General features: G+C 34.9%; 2 protein-coding genes across 2 annotated transcripts; both read right to left on the reverse strand.

Annotated features, from left to right (window-relative positions):
* Nucleotides 1-1,761: 1,761 nt before the first annotated feature.
* LOC129567226 (cytochrome P450 4g1-like) lies at nucleotides 1,762-11,168 on the reverse strand. The gene is made up of 14 exons (XM_055443880.1): nucleotides 10,043-11,168; nucleotides 9,771-9,959; nucleotides 9,608-9,674; nucleotides 9,395-9,521; nucleotides 8,505-8,987; nucleotides 8,212-8,335; nucleotides 7,937-8,097; nucleotides 6,457-6,874; nucleotides 4,970-5,158; nucleotides 3,729-3,798; nucleotides 3,515-3,641; nucleotides 2,723-3,202; nucleotides 2,465-2,588; nucleotides 1,762-2,231 (listed from the first exon to the last, which is right to left on the reverse strand). Exons 1-14 carry the CDS (start codon nucleotides 10,395-10,397, stop codon nucleotides 2,068-2,070), a joined length of 3,078 nt encoding a protein of 1,025 aa, XP_055299855.1. The 5' UTR covers nucleotides 10,398-11,168; the 3' UTR covers nucleotides 1,762-2,067.
* A 1,826-nt stretch (nucleotides 11,169-12,994) lies between these two features.
* On the reverse strand, nucleotides 12,995-16,465 carry LOC129567220 (probable cytochrome P450 313a4). Its single transcript, XM_055443872.1, has 7 exons — nucleotides 15,771-16,465; nucleotides 15,227-15,415; nucleotides 15,079-15,145; nucleotides 14,715-14,841; nucleotides 14,182-14,652; nucleotides 13,950-14,073; nucleotides 12,995-13,379 (listed from the first exon to the last, which is right to left on the reverse strand). Exons 1-7 carry the CDS (start codon nucleotides 16,123-16,125, stop codon nucleotides 13,216-13,218), a joined length of 1,497 nt encoding a protein of 498 aa, XP_055299847.1. The 5' UTR covers nucleotides 16,126-16,465; the 3' UTR covers nucleotides 12,995-13,215.
* Between the last annotated feature and the right edge of the window lie 827 nt (nucleotides 16,466-17,292).

The raw sequence follows: 17,292 nt of genomic DNA on the forward strand, positions 1-17,292 counted from the left end.
TTTTCTATACCTAAATCCACTAATAATGCCCGAACTCATATTTTGCGACCTTGGTCGCTACAAACCGTTTTTGGCGATTTCTACCCGCAATTTATAGATCGAATCTATTCAAATGAACTCAAAATACATTAATTCTAATATATAAAGGCAAAACCCTATTCAAATTTTACTTATACAGCTCCAAACGGGCTTCGAATCCCCAAAAAACTGTTCTATCTACTCCATATCCAAAAACGCGGCAAGGCTTTTTCGATTGAGTATTTCATATGCATATATCCATGCAAAGTTGTAACTATAGCTTGAGTTAGTTGCCCTATGGCCTTAGCAAATCTATGAACTATCACATTTGAGAATTCCGATATCACTTAACGGATTTTGGCAATGATTTCTTCCAAAACCACATATTTTGAACAATTTGGAGGCTTATCGACAAAATCGCTCTTATGGCTATGCATAAATTCAATTCTTCCATATCTAATGATTGATTTCGAAAGCCTAAGGATGCCATAAACTAATCATAGTATGGGTTTGGTACTCCTGCTCGTTTTTCTTCTGGAATACATGTGTCAAATCGAGAGGAGAAATGCAGTTTTTCCATGATTTTGGAAAATTGGAAAATTGCTTCATTTAAAGTGCTGTAATTAGCGAACTGATGGTCGGATTTGGCTCAAATTTTGACTGGATTCCTAAAAAAGGTTGTAGTTTTCGAAAATGATATGGGTTTGACATTAGTGTTGCCACTTGGTGGTTAGGCTCGGGACTTATTGACCGATGTGTTAATAATAATTGAATAGATTTCAGGTTTCAGTTGTACATGATATCAAACACGTTTCATGAAATAATACTTACTTCGCAAGTATTCCATGTTGAAATGTAAATTTGTGTCACTCACTTTGAGCATTTGATATAAACGATGTTATTGTCAAAATTGTTAAACATTTGAATGTTGATAAGCGAATGGTCTAAAATGCTGCCAGCAAGCATTTAATGGAGGTTTGTGGTCGTTTGTTTATTTTTGTTCACAATGTTTGCACATTAAAATGAACCTAGAAAACAAGTATTTTGATCATTTTATGAATGAAAACGTTGGATTTATGGACAAATGTTTGCGTTTTTAATTCAAGCACTGGCACAAAGATGCATTGTATTAGATCATGAGATAATATTCGGTTTTTTTTCGAGATGTCAATTACTTTATCCATTTATTTTGTTGATAGAAGGCTCTATTGGTACATCTCAATGCTGTCGTTTGTTAGTTACTTTGAAACGTTTGGATTGCGATATGACGAATTTTTGTTTTATTTGGTTGAATAAAGTGGAAGACACTTTTAGGATAAGTGGGGGAAAAGATCGAAAATTCGCGAGAAATTGCGGAAAATTTGGAAATGCTAGAAAACTGTGGAAAATGCGAAATGGTTTGGAAAAAAGTAAAAAAGGCGAATTGAAAAACAAATTCCAAAGTCAAATGTAATTGAAGGAGCAATGAATTTTTAAAACAGAATACGTTAATATTGAGAAATGCGAAAAATCTCCGGAATCTACGAAGTCTACGAGAAAAACAACCGCAAAACAAAATTCATTCCACTAATAAAGCCGTTAACCTACGGCGGTTTTGTAAGTGTATAAAAAACGAAAGTGAATCAAAATATAAAAGCAATAAAAAGTTCGGAAGAGCGGTCGCTTTGTGCCATACGTACGAGCATCCAAATTGTGAAAGAAGTGTGAAAAGGGAGAGAGAGAAAAGAAAACAAAAATTATAAGTCAATGAGTTTTAACATGTGTTTATTTGTTTGCTTTGTATATAACATGAATGCTGGACCTTCGACAACAAAGACAAACTGGGAGCGAAGTATTATGTTCAACTTTTACTGATGCTTTTCATTAACCGGTGGCTTTCTTCGACCTATAAACAGCAACAAGCATAGAACTAACTGTTTTGAACGTGTTTAGCCCAAGTCGAAAAGTAGCTTATTTACATCTTGTTTACATCTAACTATAATAATGTCAAAGGTCAAATATCACAGAAACCGATATTTTGTGGTTTTTGTTGAAACGTCACCAATTACGCTACCAAACACGCCTCTCGATGCCGACCATGTGGCCGTTGCACAATTTCAACGTGATTTCAAATCGCATTACAAGCTCCGACTGTTTGAGATTGGTTATAAATTTGAAACGTCGCAAAAGTGCTGATAGCATCATCCTCAGCGACATCATTCCATATTGATAGCCTGCATGATGACAAAAAAAGTAACGCTTATGGCACGGAAACACGCAATATTTTATGCAAATTTTGCCAAATTTGTATCCATAAAAAAGAGGCAAAAAGATTGCCGATAAACATGACTCGACACTATTTTTTTTCAAGTGATTGCTTGACTTGAAAGTGAATGCAATAGGTTAGATTTATCGGCAGCATTTTTGCTTCATATTTGAAAATCTGTATGGATGCTTGAACACTTACCTATGCAGTTTCTTGGCCCACCAGCAAAGGGAACGTATGAAAAAGCGTGACGTTTCATAACATTTTCCGGCAGAAAATTGTCCGGGTTGAACTGATCGGGTGATTCACCCCAAATATCTGGACGCTACAAATGAATGTTTTTCATTAAATTAATTTATTTGTTTATGCTTTTCCAGCCAGAAAGTGTCCAAATGTAAGCGGATAGATAGTACAAAATCGCCAAAAATAAATCCATTTCGAATACGAAATCTTGCTTACCCGATGCAATGTGAATATCGACAAGGCGATATAACTGTCTTTGGGTATTGTGCAATTGCTAACTTTTACATCACCAGTTGCGTGTCGTATTATGAATGGGCCAAGCGGAAATAGGCGTAAGCCTTCTTTGATAACACGGTCCATGTAGCTCAATTGTTGGGTGTGTTCATGCGTTGTGTCTTCATCTTGTGAATTATAAACTGAGCGCAGTTCTTCATAGACCTTCTCTTGAATGTCTGGATACATTGCCAGCAGTAAAATAACGTACGATGCACCCGAACTGGATGTTTCCGTACCTCCGATCAACATCGTTTCCACTTCATCAATCGCAATTTTTTCATCGATTTTCCCTTCATAAACTAATCGAAGCAAACGATCAATAAGAATTTGCGGCTTTTCATACGAATCATTCGAATCATTTTCTTCCATCAATTTATACTTATTCTGTGAGATGAACTCCGCTTTTTTGATATGGTAAATCTATGAATGGAACAATTTGATAAAATCGAATCTAAAAATGGAATTTAAGAGTAAAAAATGCAACAACAACAAAAAAACAGAAAAACGTCGGGAAAGAAACAGAAGAAGAGATTGAAGAAAACAGTAGAAAATTAATCTAAGAAGACAAAATGATATTCAAAAATATATATCATTTCGATGAAAGCCACGGCCAATGAACCAAAATTGGCGAAAACAAAAACTCCCAATCAAAATTCAAAAAAGCAGTAATTTCTATTGAGCAAAATGCCTTAAAAAATGACCAAAACTTCAAATAAAAGCATAAAAACTCACATGCGTTGTCAAGTTACGCAAATTTTTCAAATGTTTCACTTGTTCTTTGTACAAATCGGTCCAGCGATAAATGTAATCAGAGTGTGCCCAAAAGTTAATGAAACGTTTGGCGACGATATCGAAAAATCTATAAAAAGAAAGATGAAAAAATTACAAGTTATTTTGATGAATGAACCCATTTAATGACAAGGTAGACAGGTTGCAATATACTCACGCTTCAAGACTTTCCGCGAACTCACGGTTTTTGTTACGTTGCACTTCAAGATTGTAGCCCATCGATGTGGCTGAAACAAGATTGAAGCAAAGAGAAAATAAAACAATTCAAGAAATTGCCGAAAATTGCGAAAATTGCAAGTCGTGCAAAAATTACAATAAATTAAGTGCATCATCCAAACTACGCATGAGATGCCTTGATTTTCTCCCAAAAAATGTACAAAAATCAAGAGTTTAAACATCGTTCACAGATCAGCCGGTGTAATTTTATCGAATAACGAAAACCGGTACACCCAAATAAAGAATTCAGATCGAAAGAAAACCAAAATTCAGTGTTACATGCAACGGCTTAACGGTTTTCGCATAAAATTATGTACAACAAGTTTTGTGAGAAACAAAAATGTATGCAAAAACGGTAAATTATGCATAAAACGTGGCTATTAACCATTTTGTAGACTCAGCGTGTTATCATATTGTTAAATGACGGATATGATTCTGTTTCAATCAATCGATGATATAAGACAGGCGAGGCCTTGAACGAATTTGCGATCAATAAAAGTATGTTAATATAAAGATTCGGTAACAGATTCATCCAATTCGCACTCAAAAAAAGAGATGGGAGAAAGATGAGATAATAAACGACCAACTACAAATGGTCCACCGACTTTCTGCAATCTACGCTAATTTTTGCATAAAAATTTGATTAAAATGTGCAAGTCATTCGTGAAAAAAATCTTTTATTTGTTGACATTTCTACTCAATTTAAATGAAAATTACATCATTTAATCAACAAACTTTCTTTCTCTTCAATCAATATTACGGGATATTTGATACGGAGTGGTAAAATTGGATTCTTATTAACCTTTGCAGGAGAATGCAAAATTTCGAAAAAAATATATTTCGAAATTTCACTCATATCTTTCGTCACCCGTTTCGTCGCACGAAATGTTCTGCTTTGTTAACATTGGACGAGAAAGTAGAGAATTCCCTAAATTTTACGACACGACATTTAAATAAATTTCACATAAACGGAACCAACCAATAAAAGCTAATAACCACCTTACAACGAAGATTATCCGCATTTTTTGATATAATTGAAATTTACGGAAATTCACAATCATTTGGTCGTTTTAAAAAAATTATTATCATTTTCTCAATTTAACTGTCTCCATAGAAAATATACTTGTCGATAAATGATATGCCGATAACCATAAAAACTTTTGAATTAACATAAAAACTCACTTGAAATCATGTCCAACGTGCATCCGCTCATGTAAGGTAGAAGATTGAAATGTGATTTTCCAACTTGTTTGTCCAGATTTTCAACCAAAATCTTAATTTTCTCATTGAAAATCGGCTGAAACGATTGTAGAGTCTTCAGATTGAATGCTGGGTTCATCAACTTTCGAATCGGTTTCCAAATCGCGGACGCTGAAAGATTCATAAATTGTAACATTAATAATAAAATTCTATTTATACACTATGTAGATGAATGAATGTGTGATTTTATTATTTTTTGTAGGTGAGCATTTATAGACCACCAATTAAATTGATGTCCAAATGAGTGACTTTTTGACATTTTCAAGAGTATGACAAAAAAAACTTTTATATAAAAAGTATGTATAACGATAGATAACTGAGCATATTTCATATCAAACCAATTAACGGAATCGAGATCAACCAATGGAAAAAAACAAGAGTCATTGTTCACAGTGTATTATACTTTACTATCTGACGATGATGGCGCCTTTAAACTAACTGCAGGGCTTGAATCCATCATACACAAAAATGGACGTTTTGAAACGTTAGATTCCAAAATCGCATCTGTATACTGTTCAATTTTACTTGTTCAAGCCGTGATTCCAATAACAATGTGATTCTCTTTTAATCAAGTTCCACTTTTTGAAACAGTTCACTACATTCAGCCTCTTTTTCCAGACGGTTCATTTTATGATCTCATTAGTTTATTTTGAACTTCAATGTTTGGAGATATGTATAAGTGTACATTCGCTGTTTATCGAAACAAGTTTTGCTGATAATCGATGAGTTTTTGCTTTGAAGAAATGACATTGTTTGATGAATTAACAAACAAATGAAGGGGTCACCTTAGATGTGGCAAATTGCGACTCGTGAATATCAACACCGAGCGGTTTGTCCGCTGAAAAAACACGCACTTAGAACGCAGATGCAAAACATAAACTCGGAGATTGAAGCATCTGTAAGAGAATCCGTATTTACTAATTATCATCAACTCAATTTGCACGATTCAGCAGCGAACAATGAATGTCGTTTGCTTGAGCAAAGTTTCATAAAGCTTATTTTTTGACTTCGAAAAAATTACTGTCGTGTTTACCACATTTCCGATTCAGTGCGAATAAATTTTTCATGAATGAGTTATTTAATAATAAGGGAACAATAATTCGCTGTTGTTTTTGTGTATACATATTCTTCGGTTAGTCTTTTTTCTTGTTATTTTTTTCTCACGACCAATACAATTTTCTTAGAACCAGATTTTTCTTTTCAATAGTTTATTAACCCTTCTTCTCTCATCTCTTCTTACCATGAAGGGAAAATATGTTTTTTTTACATTTTTTTTTCTCTGTGAGACGTATTATCAAATAGTCCTCTGAAAGTCGATTCGTAACGTTATGTTCTCGCGTTGATTGACGAAAATGAATTCTGATGAACGATATTCAAAACTATTCGCATTTTTCACAAATCAAACTTACAAGTAGCGCTCATGATTGACACTTTGCTGGGATAGAATGAGTAGATATATGGTTTATCAAGGCAGTATTGTGACATAAGCACCGATTTGAAATCCTCTGGCCGATCAATGGTGATAACCAAAAACGGTCCCATATAAGATTTATGTGGCGTTTCATTCTCTTTGATGTATTCAACTATGTCATAGAATAGATCTGTTGACGTTTTTCCGATCAGTCCTAGGGAATTCCCGAAAAGTGGATATACTGGTGATTTAATTTTCAAATGTTTCACATAACTCTCCCAATGACGCATGCGCAAAATATGTTTCACAACTCCCGTGACGACTAGAATTGCTATTAAAGTTAATACAATCATTGTTTTGAATCGAAAAACACCAAATTTTGATACTGATTCCAAATTTTGAATATTTTCTGAGTTCTAAATCTAAATAGAGAATATTTTTTCAATTTTTTCTAAGTTTATTGTATGATCTCCTTATTCAGACTTAGAAGCGGCCCCACTGTATCAAAATTTAAGGATGAACTGAAGCGATTCTGATCGTTGATTGTTTTATAAGCGATAGCAAATGTGCGTTGTTCGACCGCTTTGTCTGCGAATATTTACGACGTGTCTGCGCTTGAGAATCAGGAGTTGAAGCAAAAAACGCTAAGACCGTGACACATTAGAGAGTGAATTTCGGAAACCGGATTTCTGCTGTTCATCACACAAAGAATAAGAGATGAGACGACAAATAGACGCAAAAAATGCAAATGTGTATTTGATACCTGCATTCTTGTGGTGTTGCTGAAAGAATATAGACTGTGGTCAGTTACATTGAAAGTGTGCCACTCTTCACCTCCTCCAGTTGCATTGAAACAACGCAATAATTTGTGATGTGTTGTGATTTGTGTCGCAGGTGCACAGCATTCTGTCAATGTTGTAATCTTATTAAGACTTCACTTTCATTGAATGATCCGCATACTGATGATGGTTGTCTGTCTCTCTCATAAATCACTCCGTTCCTAGAGACCGTTTGCATTCACAAATCTCGGTCTGATGACGGCCACTTAAAAGACCATAATCACTATTCGTGTTACACATAATTTGTATGATGACAATGTATTGTTGGTGCGACCGCACGTCAAGACTTTGAACGTTGCCGCAATTATAGCTGAATTACTGCTAGCAAAGCGAAAGGGGTCATTAGTAACTTCGATCAACGAATTGCCGCAGTGAAATCCATTGTATAACGCATAGAAGAAGAAGAAGAGAAAAAGACGACATAGAGAAATTTCGAAGCAAAACAATATTTTATTACTTCAGTTACACGATGTAAATAATCACAATCGATCTTAGATTACAAACATCCGCGAGCCCGCGATAGGTTTTATTTATATGTTACTATTAACAGTTATACGCTAACAACGATTTTACTATACAATACGGTTTTACCAACTAATTACATTAAAATGCAAATGCAGACGTGGACTATCACCATACTTCGGCACGTCGTTCCATTCCAACCATATGTTTATTACTGATTTTTAATGTTAATTCAAACTTCAATTCCAGATCCGACAACTTTAAATCCGTCGTAAATTTGTAACGCCGCAACATCGACGATAGAGCCACTTTCATCGAGATCATTCCGTACTGGTAACCTGCGCATGGAGAAATGTGATGATAAAATTCGTGAAATGTTCGGAATAATCGAAAAATAGCCCAATGTTTAAGATTTTGAAGTGTTTGTCTGAAATTAAAACGGAATTTTTTACCTATGCAGTTTCTTGGTCCACCGCTAAATGGAAGGAAGCTGAATGCGTGACGTTTGCTCATGTTTTCTGGTAGAAAATGATCGGGATTGAATTCTTCAGCGCCATCTCCCCAAATATCTTGGCGCTGAAATTGATGAAAATGCAAAATTTTACTCAACAATTGATCAATTTTATGAAAAATCAGTAAATTTGAGGTATTTTTGCTTTTGCTCTTCTTCTTCCTCCTTCATTTTCTTAATTTTTCTCTTTTTTCGATATTAGTTTGATTTTTCGAACAATAAATAGAAACTCACCCGGTGCAAATTGTAAATAGACATCAAAATGAATGCATCTTTTGGTATAATACAATCGGAGATTTGTGTGTCAGCTGTTGCTGTGCGCATCATGAATGGAACTACCGGTAAAACTCTCATTCCCTCTTTGATGACACGGTCTAGGTATGGTAATCTTTGAATGTGTTCATAAGTCATTTCTTCTTCTTGACTATCGAACACTGAACGCAACTCTTCAAAAACCTTCTCTTGAATGTTTGGATACATTGCCAACAACAATGTAATATATGACAGCGATAAAGCAGTGGTTTCATTCCCAGCAATGACAATAGTTTCGATTTGATCTCTGATAATCCTATCGTCAAGTTTGCCAGTGAAATATAGCTCCAACAACTGATCAATCAACACTTGGGGCGTTTTGTATGTTTCCTCTGAGTTTTCATCAATTTTATGGTCCGCTAAACGGTTTTCAGTCACAAATTGCATCTTTTTAGCTTCGCAAATCTTAGTTTGGAAAATGGATTAAGTAACATTTCAAATTAAGTTTAAAACTGATGTGAACATTTTAACTTTCGGAATGAAACTTCATCATCACATTTGTGTAGTTTTGCTCATAGGTAAAAATGAATGGAAAAATTTAAGATTTTTCCATGAAATGTCTCAATTTTCTAAAGAAGACATCATTCAAATCATCACCAAAACCAATTTTTTCACATGGATTTTTTTTTCTATGTTCAATTTTATTCTTTGATCTTTTTCCAACTGGTTGTCGATATATGTTTCGATTTTTGAACTGACGTATTAAATTTTTCATTGAAAATACTTCCAGCCGTCGGCCGGAAATGACTAATTTCAACAGATACTCCACACAAAACAATCACTTGTCACTTCGAAGCTACCGTAAATTTTACCTCATTCGTGAGATTGAATAGATTTTCCAGATGTTTTTGTTCCTTTTTGTACAAATCCGTCCACCGATAAACGAAGTCCAAATGGGTCCAAAACTTCATAATGCGTTTAGCAGCAATATCGAAGTATCTGATTAGGTAAACATAAAAAAAATATTTTCAGTGCGAAACGCACACAATTGCAACACAAAGAAAAGAAGAAAAAAAAATGTTTACGCTTCAATGCTGTGCAGAAATGCGCCGTTTCCATCACGCGAATTGATGTTGAAGCCCATTGTTGTGGCTGTAAAAAGATATGTGCAGTTTTTCCAAACATGTGATTATTTGTTACATTGGCATGGGAAAGGAAAACGTTAATTTACCGCAACCATATACTTACAGCAAACCATGTCCAGCGTTAATGCGTTCATGAATGGTAAGATATCAAAATTAGCATTTCCAGCTTGTTTGTCCAACTTGTCGAGCATGTATTGTGCCTTTTCGTTGAAAATTGGCACAAACGATTGTAAAATTTTCAAATTGAATGATGGATTCATGAGTTTTCGGATGGGTTTCCAAAATGTGCCCGCTTAAAAGAAGGAGAAAACAAAACGATTTCATTTCACTAGAGTCCAATTTCAATGTGCACATACTGATCAAGTCGTTGCTTACATCGTGCGTTCAAAATTCCGCATGGTCGTGGATAAAATTGGTACAAATATGGTTTGTCGAGGCAATTTGGTGACATAAGCACCGTTTTAATATCGTCAGGTCGGTCGAGCGAGATTACCAGAGCGGGTCCCATGTAACCTTTTAATGGGGTACCATGGGTTTTTGTCACTTCCGTAATTTCTTTGAATAAACTGGCCGTTGATTTTCCGATCAATGACCATGCATTGCCTACGAAGGGAAACGCACGGTTTCCCATCTTCACATGTTTCACATAACTTTCGAAATGTCGCATCTGAAGGAAATACTTCACCAGCCCCGTCACCACCAAAAACACCAACAATGCAATTGCGATCATTTTTTTTTTAAAGTTTCGTTATCGAAATTCAATCACGCCACAATGAACACACGCACACACACGATTAGCTTCGAAACCAGACGAAAACAATTTCTTTTTCGTTGACACGCGCACTCGTTTCAGTTTCAGTATCTGTATTCAGCGAGGTTATAAGTCGAACTAAACCTATTCCACTCCACAGCCACATGTATTTATATGCGCAGCGAACGACAGTGCGTTTGTCTCAATGAATTTGCCAGCGAGAAAAAGTAGTAGCGAGAAAAAAAACATAATGTGAAAAACTGAATCGAAGCAATCATAAAATGTTGTTGACTCATAAACAACATGGTCGCATACACAAGAGCTACAGAGAAGCATCGCCTGGCGAGAAGCAGAAGGAGAAGAGGTAGCAACAAAAAGAGCACGGCAGCCGCACAATCTAATACGTAACTAATGACAGTTCATTATCCGGTGATATGCACGGAAACACCATTATATTATTTCGGCATGCTTGAATTACCCGGTAAAATTTATTGAATTTAAATCACTCAGCTTTTTGTTTCACTGCCACTTTTTATGCGTTCTTTTACTTTGCTTCGATATTGCCTGGATGGCAATTCATAGAGATAATTGAAAAAACAAATTGAATGATATTTAGATTGTCCAAATGGTAAGCGAAAAAAAGTGTTTGTGCCAAAATGAAGAAAAAAATCAGAGTTTCTTTTGGAGAGAAGGCTGGCTTGAAAGCGTTCATGTGGAAAGGAAATCGACGAAAAACCTAAGTAATATATTTTTCATCCAAAGAATTGACTTTATGAAGAAAAAATAAGTTTTTTTTTCGAAAAAACCAATTTTCCGAACCAAAAACCAGCTTAGAAAAAATATTTACCTTCGAATAAATCTGAACCTAAGCTGAAATTCATCAAAAATGCCGTCAAATATGCAAGAAAATTGAAAAAGGTAGAAAACGTTTAACTTGGTTGCTTAAAACACTTGAAAAAAAAGGTCGCGTTGCTCAAAAACAAGCTCATTGGCCTCAAATGCCTCTAAGCGAGTTCAAAAGTAGACGTAAATTCATTCTCGTCGACTGCATCGTTTAAATTTATTGAGAATGGTTACGTTTGGTCAAGAATGTAGTTTATATTAGGCGGCATTAGTATGAAAACGAAGGTTGTTCGGCTGTTCGGTTCCAAATGTGTCTAATAACATGCCAATTACAAAAGTAGTGTGTTGATGCCTAACAAAGATTGCATGAATCTACCCGACCACTGGTAATGCAATCGATGGTCTATTATAGACCAAACCATAAATGCATCGTTCAACAAAATCATAGCGCAGTGCATTAAGGCCCCTGAAATGAGTTGACCTCAAAAGCATATTTCTTCAACAGCCGCACATGATTCCAACATGCACACACGCACGTCAAGCTTTGATGCTCTCTAATCAAGCATAACTTGAATCTTGTGCGCGTGCACGTCACCTGCAGCTCTTTCACATGGAAGTGAGATCGTTGCGTGTGTGGCACGTAGTTGGTAGAAAAATTCACTTTTAATTTGGTTCGCACAGCGCCGTTTAAGCGGTGATAATTTGTGTTTACACATGCCAAACACAATCTGCGATGATTCGGTTACATACAACCGACAAACTCGTCGGTACAATTCATTGTGTGCGTGTTAGGAAGCTATGCTAGCTATTGTGAGACGTACAAATGAGATTTGGCAATTCATTATCGATTGATCCGAAGTTTAGCAGCTATCAAATGTTATGAATAAATACATATTGCATGTTTATTGCCAGAATTAACAATTTGCTAATGTAAGTTTTCTTTAAATGAGCATGGCTATTACTCACTTTCGCCCTTTTTTCCAGTGGTTTCATTAATTAAATCTAAAACATAAAATTATGCGAACGGAACAACGAAGAATGAAAGCAAAAGTGTAAAACAGAAAGACTTCACGCTCAGCAATTGACAAATCTACGAAATGATTTCCCGTTAGATAAAAAGATCGTAACTTGAGTACGATGCAATAACAAAAAACACGTATTGCGAATACAAATCGTAAAGTTTTTTTCTGCATTCATTCATCAACTGAACGCTATCTGATCACAAAAGTGCATTAACACAATGGCTAGAGCCATTCGGTTTGCCATGCTTGGATTCCCTCTTGAATGAAACAAATTGCCAGCCACCGCAAAAGTGGTGACATTTTTTGAAAAAAGTTACAAAAAAAGATACACAGATTTTCAGAAGTATTCAGATCGAAAAAGTTCGAATTTTTTTCTTCATATTTTAATGATTGAGAGAGAGTGTTCCCGATTCTACCTAGTTTCAAGAAGGGGAATTACCGGTTTTAAAAACACTTGATTTATGTCATCAGTGATAATTGAATCATTTATCATTGCTTAATGGCTTCAGATGGAGCAGCCAAGTTGAAATTTCCTACGACCGCAATCTCGATGGATCATAGTGATTTTACCAACTGTGGTGTATATATACAGGCGTTTCACGGTTTCAAACAGATTGTGAATGGATTGCAGCTTGGTTTCTTCAAATGATTTATTTGTAAATTCTTTCGAACCAATTAAGCAATCCGCTGCCATTAAAAACACAATAATCATTGATTTTAGGAAGAAACGTCATTTTATTCATTCAAAATTACGAAACAAACTATAAATAACAAATTCAAAATACAATTTTTCACAGACTCGTTTAAAGCATTGACTATTGACTAGTCCCAAACCTCATAGAAATTGCTTACTCGATTCAAAATGAAACAATGCTTTTACACAAATACGTATGTAGATTAATGAAATTCAGGATCAATTGTAAATTATACGCTTACCAATCGCGTCTCTCAACGGAAACCATGTGTTTGTTGATCAATTTCAACGTTACATCAAACTTTAATTCCAAATCGGACATTTTTAAACGTGTTGAAAATTTGAAATTCCGTATGCAAGCCGAAAGCATGACTTTCATTTGGAGCATTGCTTGTTGATAGCCTGTGAAGGATTGCAAAATAGGAAAACAATTGAATTAGTTAATTCAAAGGATTATGCATATTTAAATATTTGTTAGAATAAAAGTGACCTCCGACAATTTTTTGGTACATACTTTGTGATTTCATGGGGCGGAAATAGCATCAAGTTTTAAACTTGGTAGCACACCAAGAGTTGAGTTTTGATTTGAAATTGTAAATTACATTAATTAGCCTTTTAAGATTTTGGGAGCATTGCAATTACATTGACATCTAAACAGCTGCTGTTTGCATGCATCGCAAGTTGAAGACCTGGTTCGAAGGTGTCTTCCAAAAAAGTGAAGTCAAAAGCTCAAACTTTTCTATAAACACTTATCAAAAATATACATCCATCAAAAGACTCTAACCCAAAAAGCACAAAATCAAAAACACAAAGACCAAAAAATCGTCGGAGATCACTTTTAATCCTAAACGATTCATGTAGATGTTTAAGTTTATTGAATGAATTTCGTTCAGCAAGAGGTTGTACGGAACTAGAACTAAAATTCCAACAAAATTGAATGAAAGGAGAAAATGTGATCAAAAATGAACTTACCAATGCATTGTCTTGGTCCAGCACTAAATGGAAGAAACGAATACGGATGTCTTTGGCTGACATTTTTCGGTGAAAAGTGATCAGGATTGAATTCATCAACGTCATCGCCCCAGATATCTTTTCTCTATTTCGGAAAAAATTATTCATTTTTTCGATTTTCAATTGAAATGTTCTTAAAATTGTTTTTCATTGCTCAATCAATACTAAATTAAATCGATGGTAATTAACTTACCCGATGCAGTGTTAAAATCGACAGTGCAATGGTTGTGCCTTTCGGAATGGTGCAATTGCTGACCGGAATGTCAATAGCTGGCGTGCGGCCAATCACCGGAGCCACCGGAAATAATCGCATTGTTTCTTTCAAACAACAGTCCAAATAGGGTAATCTCGTTAAATGATCAAACAATGTTGCCCCATCTTGTGTGTCATAAACAGACTTTAGTTCTTCAAATAGTTTCTCCTGATACTCTGGACGCATCGCGAGCATGAGAATGGCAAAGGAGATGGTTATTGCTGTGCTATCGCTGCCGGCCAATAACATTGTTTCGATTTGCTCTTTAATAACCTTTTCGCTACATCTACCAGCAAAATATGACTCGAGCAAGTGTTCAATCAATGTCAAATACGGTTTATCTGACGCATTGATATATCGCGGGAATTTATTCATTATTGTCAAATATTCTGTCTTTTTTTTATCGAAAACCTGTTTGCAAATAAAATTGCATTTATAAAAACAAACAAAAACGTAACATTGTCTGAACTTACTCGATTCGTGAAATTGCGAATAATATCAAAGTTTTGTTTCTCTTTGTTGCACATGGACGTCCAACGGTATATGAAATCCGGTTGAGTCCAGACAGCGGTGAAACGATTTATTATTGTTTCGAAGACACTTTGGGAAAGATTAAAAACAGGAATCGGTATTGTTGTTCTGTGTTCTTCTTTGTGAGATTATTTCGTTTCTTTTGTTTTTGTTTCTATATTTTTTGAGTTTCGTTGTTTACATTTTTGTTATGAAATAATTGAAATTTATCATGTTTGTTGTTCCAAACAAAGTGTATTAAAAAGCCTTCACCTGATGCTCTTCGCTTCCAAAGAACTAGTCTTTGTTTTCATGTATGAAACTTACATTTCCATACTATGCAGAAATTGTCTGATGTCATCATGATTCATGCTGTCTACACCCATTGTGGTGGCTGTTTCAATGAGATTCTAAATTTGTATCACCTTTGACAGAGCACGCCATTTGAAAGCGAATGTTATTGGTGTTAACTTACCGCAAACCATTTTCAAGGTGACGAAATTCGTCAGTGGAACAATATCGAAATCTGCATCGCCAACTTTTGCGTCCAAGTTTTGGATCAATATTTTTGTTTCGTCGTTGAAAATAGGCATAGATGATTGTAAAACTTTCAAATGAAATGCCGGATTCATCAGCTTGCGCATTGGTTTCCAAATGGAGGCGTCTTTATGATAAGAAAAAGATGTGTCTTTTCAGAAAATTCGCATGCACTCAATTGAAGTATTTATTATGGTCAAGTGGTCAAGTGAAGTTTTATTTATTTTAGAATTTTTGAAATATTACGAAAAAACGAATCAATATTTCAATTTTCCTCTTTTTGTCCTATATCTCTTCTCTATTTTACTATTGAAAGCTAAAAAAGAAAATTTCTTAGTCAGAAATTCTAACTTTGAAAAGCAGTTTTGATTGTTTTTAACGTTCTAAAAGTAGAAAAAATACAAAAGACTCTGACAAAAGTAGAATTTTCCTATTTTCCATAGAAAATTGCACATTCTTGACTCTGTCATGTCATTACTTACATCTTGCACTGAGAATCCCGTTTGTATTTGGCATATATGCGTACACATAGGGTTTGTCCAAGCAATGTGGTGATGTTAAAATGGTTTTCATATCTTCCGGTTTATCTAATGTCATAAATAAAAGTGGCCCAACATATGCCTTGAATGGTGTTCCAGCTTCTCTCGCAAATTGCATTACTTCTTTGAACAGTTCAACATCAGATTTACCCACCAGCGCATGAGCATTCCCAATAAATGGATAAACTGTGCCTTTTGTTTTCAAGTGTTTCACATATCGTTCCATTCGGCTCATGTGCATGAAATATTTCACCAAAATGGTCGTCACGAAAAAAACACACAATAGTAGGAAAATCATCTTTCAAATTGATATTTCGATACAAATTCAATGAACAAAATTTAAACAATAAACAGAACGCGACCAGTTTTGTTTTTTAAAACATCAAGATCAAGGCTAAAAAAATACCAACCGAAAATTAAATTTTTTGAAACGATCCCGTTGCTAACAAAGTAGTAACTAAAGCACATTTGTAGCTAAATGGCATTTTAAATGGAGAATGAACAGCACAAAGTCAACTCGAGTCAAACCAGTTTTTGTCAATAACAATAGAGTTGAGCGACTGTTAAAAGTATAAGTAGAATAAGAGGCGAGTCTCCTAAATCGTTGTCATTTGCATTAAAATCTGCACATTTCACAATGATAAATCGAACCAAATCCTTGTGAACTGGAAAATAAAATGAAAACAATGAAAAAATTGAATCATCACTCAAACCGTAAATATTTAAAATTACCATTCGTAGCAGCTTCATGAAGAGGTGTTCTTCCAAGCTTGGTTTTCGAATTAACGTCGGTACCAGTGATTGAAATAACCGGTAGTTCTACCCGAAGGGCTTGCGACGAACGAATATATATGAAATATCTTCAAATATATTCAAATATGCCAAATATTTCAAATATTGATGCATTATTTGTTTACAAAATGCATCTTGATATTTCGTATGTTTGACATATTTGGCTATATTTCAAATATTTCATATATTTGAAAATTGAGAGAAATATTTCATATAGATATAGTCAAAATAATATCGGGTAATACCAAAAAATGTCAAAATGTGGCTTAAATATATCAAATATTCCAAATATTTGAAATATGACGGAATATGAGTGAAATATAGAAATATATGAAAATATTGCCGTATTTCAGTTGTCGCAAGCCCTTCGGTTCTACTGGAATCCGGTAGTTCTGAATGTGAAAATGCAACTTCAAATCTGAATTATGGTAGTTGTGATTTCCATAATTTTACTCTCTATTTTCGGGTCACTACTTAGTTACTTATATCATTTGAAGGCCAATAAAGTCGTTTGGCGTGAAGGGCTCAAAAATACCAAAAAATACCAATATTCTGTGGAATTCTTGGACTTTTCAAACTACAGTAGAACCTCGATTATCCGGCGGGCACGGGACCGAGCCTCCGCCGGATAACGAAAACGCCGGTTAATCGAGTTGAAACAAATTCTTACATT

This window comes from Sitodiplosis mosellana, unplaced genomic scaffold, assembly GCF_009176505.1.
Source record: "Sitodiplosis mosellana isolate CC-2019 unplaced genomic scaffold, AAFC_SMos_1.0 Smas_scaffold_10, whole genome shotgun sequence".
Classification (NCBI taxonomy): Eukaryota; Metazoa; Arthropoda; class Insecta; order Diptera; family Cecidomyiidae; genus Sitodiplosis; species Sitodiplosis mosellana.

Coding starts and splice junctions, on each gene's coding strand:
- LOC129567226 (XM_055443880.1), bottom strand. CDS start 10,397: ATGATCGCAATTGCATTGTTGGTGTTTTTGGTGGTGACGGGGCTGGTG. Junction 6,875..7,936: donor GAATGGAACGACGTGCCGAA/GTATGGTGATAG, acceptor ATTTAGATTTAG/AACTCAGAAAATATTCAAAA. Junction 2,589..2,722: donor CGATATTCACATTGCATCGG/GTAAGCAAGATT, acceptor ATTCATTTGTAG/CGTCCAGATATTTGGGGTGA.
- LOC129567220 (XM_055443872.1), bottom strand. CDS start 16,125: ATGATTTTCCTACTATTGTGTGTTTTTTTCGTGACGACCATTTTGGTG. Junction 15,146..15,226: donor CACCTTGAAAATGGTTTGCG/GTAAGTTAACAC, acceptor TCATTGAAACAG/CCACCACAATGGGTGTAGAC. Junction 14,653..14,714: donor TTCGCAATTTCACGAATCGA/GTAAGTTCAGAC, acceptor ATTTGCAAACAG/GTTTTCGATAAAAAAAAGAC.